Source organism: Engraulis encrasicolus, chromosome 15 (genome assembly GCF_034702125.1).
Source record: "Engraulis encrasicolus isolate BLACKSEA-1 chromosome 15, IST_EnEncr_1.0, whole genome shotgun sequence".
NCBI classification, from domain to species: domain Eukaryota; kingdom Metazoa; phylum Chordata; class Actinopteri; order Clupeiformes; family Engraulidae; genus Engraulis; species Engraulis encrasicolus.
This window is the reverse complement of record NC_085871.1, coordinates 10,750,743-10,755,742: the sequence shown is the minus strand read 5'-3', so window position 1 is coordinate 10,755,742 and position 5,000 is coordinate 10,750,743. Positions and strand designations below refer to the sequence as shown.

The 5,000-nt window shown below is 45.2% G+C and overlaps 1 protein-coding gene across 2 annotated transcripts in view; it reads right to left on the bottom strand.

Moving 5' to 3' along the window:
• LOC134463764 (copine-8) overlaps nucleotides 1-5,000 on the bottom strand; it is a 195,305-nt gene that overhangs the window by 48,521 nt on the left and 141,784 nt on the right. Inside the window, exons 10-12 of one of the 2 annotated variants that reach the window (XM_063217026.1) lie at nucleotides 3,570-3,611; nucleotides 1,657-1,749; nucleotides 1,187-1,262 (exon numbers count right to left, since the gene is read on the bottom strand). In XM_063217026.1, coding sequence (XP_063073096.1) covers nucleotides 1,187-1,262; nucleotides 1,657-1,749; nucleotides 3,570-3,611 — 211 coding nt within the window. The remainder of the gene's footprint in view (nucleotides 1-1,186; nucleotides 1,263-1,656; nucleotides 1,750-3,569; nucleotides 3,612-5,000) is intronic. The other variant, XM_063217027.1, reaches the window with a different exon arrangement.

The window sequence follows — 5,000 nt, the reverse complement described above, 5'->3', positions numbered from 1 at the left end:
GCATAGGTAACAACGAACAGCTTGGCGTGGAGTTTTCTTTTTACCCTTTTTTCAACCTTTGTCTGCAGAGGTGCCAAAAGTAAAAGTAAAAAAAAAAAAAATCGGTTCCTTCCAGAACAGGCAACATATCTGAGTAAAAAATAGACCTGTGCACTTGTCTTATGATCAGCTAACTCTGCGCTAGTTGGATAATGTTTGACATGGGTTCTTGTTAGGATTTTAGTGTTTTTCAGTATATTCAGTCTATCTACCTCATAAGGTACAATGGAGTAAATAGTGTAACAGCGGTGTAATATCATGTGCTAGTGTTGTATTTACACCATGAATTTACTTTTGCTTTTACTTTTAACACCTCTGTTGGTCTGTTTCCATCTCAAATCTGCCACAGCCACAGTCACACGTTTTTAATTCAACTTTTTTGTTCTTGTCTCCACCTCTTCATGCTTCTCCTCTGCTCCACTCTCGGCCTCCTTCTCTCTTCACACCTCCCTTCTCCTCACCATCTTCATCGTTCAGTCTTCCTCCAACCATCTCCATCTTCCTTCCTATCACGTCATCACTCCACGGCTCTTCATACTTTTATCATCATACTTTTCTTAGTTCCTCTATCCATCCATCCATCCATCCATCCATCCATCCATCCATCCATCCATCCATCCATCCCAGCACCTACTCCTACTTCATCCCCTATGTTGTTTCTCTCCCTTCCTCAATCTCTCCATCCCCTGTCTCATACCTCACTAAGACTTTCTCTATACTCTCTCTCTCTTTCGCCACGCCTCTCTCCATACATCCCTTCATCTATTTACGTGTAAACCAGATCTAAGTTCCTCTCTCCTGTTTATCTATCATTCTCTCTCTCTCTCTCTCTCTCTCTCTCTCTCTCTCTCTCTCTCTCTCTCTCTCTCTCTCTCTCTCTCTCTCTCTCTCTTTCTCCATACATCTCTCCATCATCCCATCCTGCTTCATTAGACCTCCACAGCTGAAAATAAACATTCTGCACGCTCTGCTTCCGAGTGAGAAACCATTCCTTTAATTAAGAGATGCCTCCACCAACTCTCATCCTGTGTGCGTGCGTGCGCGTGCGTGTGTGTGTGTGTGTGTGTGTGTGTGTGTGTGTGTGTGTGTGTGTGTGTGTGTGCGCGCGCGCGCGTGCGTGTGTGTCTCTGGTTGCAAATGTACATACCTCATAGACGTTGAATTGTGATTGGCCACGAGACAGCTCTCTATAGCTTGTGCTGAACTCTCCGATAAAGTCATGGCTGCAAATAACACACACACACACACACACACACACACACACACACACACACACACACACACACACACACACACACACACACACACACACACACACACACACACACACACACACACACACACACACACACACACACGCGCACACACACACACACACACAAACAAGCACACACGCACGCACGCACACACACAGGCACGCACGCACGCACACATGCACACACACAAGCACACACGCATACAACAACATTCAGCTAACACATACACCTAGAGTGTGTATTGAGTGACACATCGCTGCTTTTGTTCTATACACTGGCTCTGAGGTATAATATGTTCTGGGTTGCTTTTGTTTGTTTGTTTGAATTTGTTTGTTGTCTTACTGTTTTCTTAAGGTCTTACTTGTCGGATCTGATTTTTTCTTGAAACCTGTCTGAGTGTGCCGATCCCCGTTTTTTAAAACGCTGTATAGTGTCCTTGGAATCTGCGAAAACGCTACATAAATGACATGAATAATAATTATGGTCACTGCTATTAGGTACACATATAAGTATGCATACACAGTATACATAATAAATATATAGCATATATAACGATGCCATATTTATAACTCTATACCATATGACTGCGTGCAGGCAGAAGCAGAGGGAAAAGGTTAGCGATTAGCATCAAGCAGAAAACATGAACCTTAACCTTTGACCTTTCCCATCAAACACCTACTAAAAGGGACCGGCAACTAGGGCTGGAAGTCAGACTAGTTCCTCCCGTCCTTTCCTATTGCTTTATGGCCTCTTGATATCGCTCTGTCTCCGTGGAGAAAACAATAAAGGTGATGGACTTTTCCCCCATTCAACATCCTGACGGCAAATGAGTTATATTGAAAAAAACTCTTGCCTTGCATCACAAGGCCACAAGCAATAGGAAAGGACAGAAGGAATTGGTTTGACTTGGAACCTAGCAGTGCCCAATGTCTGAACTATGTGGAATGTGTGATAATGTCAAGAGCCAGCACCAAGGTGATGTTGTGGGGTTAGCGGTAGGCTACAACTAGCAGAGGATCAACTAGCATGGGAAGCTAAAAGCCAACACCAGTAAACAGTTAGCGATAGGTTTGCGTGACAGGGTTTGCAGACAGGCTATCGACAGGTTAGAACATACAGGCTAGATAGCACAAAGGCTAGAGGAAGAGCAGTCGATGGTTAGCACAGGCAGAGCAGATGAGTTATGATGCTAGGACTAGCAGTGAGTTCTCGCTATGCTAGCTTAGGGTGACAAGACATCCCTGGTGTATCGGAACAGTATGAAATCTTCCCCCAATATATCAGTGTCTGTCCTCTATTTACCAAGCTAAAACATTACATATTTTAAGGACATTTGAAGTAATAGTCCGAGGTAAAACAAAGAAAATTGGTAATATGACCTATGCATATGAAGAAGCTGACAATAAAAGCTGACTTGACTTCACAAAGAAAATTGGCATCGTATTTCACGTCTGAGGTATTGTCACCCTATGCTATTAGTGAAAACTCAGAGACAGTAAGGAGGGTTTAGCACAGCTTAAATAGCAGTTGACTTAGATGCTAAACAGACAATAGTGATCTGAGCGGATACAGTCAACTGCTATTAGCATTAACATAGCCTGAGGCAATTAGCACAGAGAGCGAAAGAGAAATATTGAGAGAGAGAGAGAGAGAGAGAGAGAGAGAGAGAGAGAGAGAGAGAGAGAGAGAGAGAGAGAGAGAGAGAGAGAGAGAGAGAGAGAGAGAGAGAGAGAGAGAGGAGGGGGAAGAAGAATGAGAGAAAACGAGCATCAGCAGAGGCTTGAGAAGAACAAGGAAAAAACAAATGTGTAAGGGAGGAAGAGTTAGAACCACAAGAGGAAAAAGAGAGAAAAATGGAGAAGGTTATATATGGTCAGGTAGAGAAATAAGGAGAGAGTGATAACTAGACAGGGGAGAAGAGTATGATGGCAAAAAGGAATAAAGGTCAAATAGGGTGGAAGAGAGAAACAAATAGAGATTGATAAGAAAAGAGAGGAAAATAGCGACCTATGGAGCACACTGCTTAATAGAGCGTTAAGATAGAGATGGTGAGTGATAGCTGGAGAGAAGAAACGAGAGAAGGATGAACGAGATTGTGATGTCGAAGAAGAACAAAAGAGAGATAGCCTATATAGAGAGTGGCAGATAAAAGAGTGACGGATGGAGGTTAGAAAAGTGTGGGATAGAGAAATAAAGAGAGAGTGATATCTAGGCATCACAGAGGAAAAGAGAGACTGATGAGACAGAGGTTAAAAAGGGTCAACACATCTTCACCTGCCATCTCGATCCCAGTCATAGACTTCAACCTTGATGGTTCTGGAGAGGGAAGAGGAAAAGACATGTGTTAGAAGAAGGGTGTGTGTGCGTGTGTGTGTGTGTGTGTGTGTGTGTGTGTGTGTGTGTGTGTGTGTGTGTGTGTGTGTGTGTGTGTGTGTGTGTGTGTGTGTGTGTGTGTGTGTGTGTGTGTGTGTGTGTGTGTGTGTGCGTATGTGGGTGTGCATACTTGTGTGTGCGTGTGTGTGCGTGAGTGCGTGTGTGTGCGCGTGCACGTGTGACGTGTGTGTGTGTGTGCATGTCTCGTGTAGGTGCATCTTAAGCCTTTTCGCTACTTTAAGGTCAATAACACATTGATTAGTAAGGACTCAGGTTTTGTACTCCAAAGACACACACACACACACACACACACACACACACACACACACACACACACACACACACACACACACACACACACACACACACACACACACACACACACACACACACACACACACACACACACACACACACACACACACACACACACAGTTTAAGGATCATTATCTTGCAGTGCAGGGCCATTTTGGCATGCTAGGCAATCTGTACTCGGGGAAGCATTCAGGAGTACAGACCAGCAAGAGGCAATTTAGCCCAGGGATGCTCTCACTCGCAGGCACACACTCAGGCACACGTGTGCACACATACAGGACACACATACGCACGCACACGCACACGCACACACGCACACGCACACGCACACGCACACGCACACGCACACGCGCACGCGCACACACACACACACACACACACACACACACACACACACAGACACACACACACAATTTAGCCCAGGGATGCTTTCACTGGCCCCTTCTCCCCTCTCTCTCTCTCTCTCTCTCTCTCTCTCTCTCTCTCTCTCTCTCTCTCTCTCTCTCTCTCTCTCTCTCTCTCTCTCTCTCTCAGACACAGAGAGACAGAGAGACAGACAGACAGACAGACAGATTCACACACACAGACACGCACGAACACACGCATGCACACACACGCACACACAGACACTTATAAGCAAGAGGCAATTTAACCCAGGGGTGCTTTCACTGCCCTCTAAGGAACACAATCTCCCCTTCTCTCTCAGTCTCTCTCTCTATCTCTCTCTCACACAGACAGACAGACACACACACAGACACAGACACAGACACACACACACACACACACAGACACACACACACACACACACACACACACACACACACACACACACACACACACACACACACACACACACACACACACACACACACACACACACACACACACACACACACACACACACACACTTGTAAGCAAGAAGCTCCATCTAACCGAGTGCTGAGAGCAGGAGCCATTACAGTTGAGAGATTAAGGTTTGTGTGATTTTACACTCTGAGCTGAAAAGAGAAGGAGAAG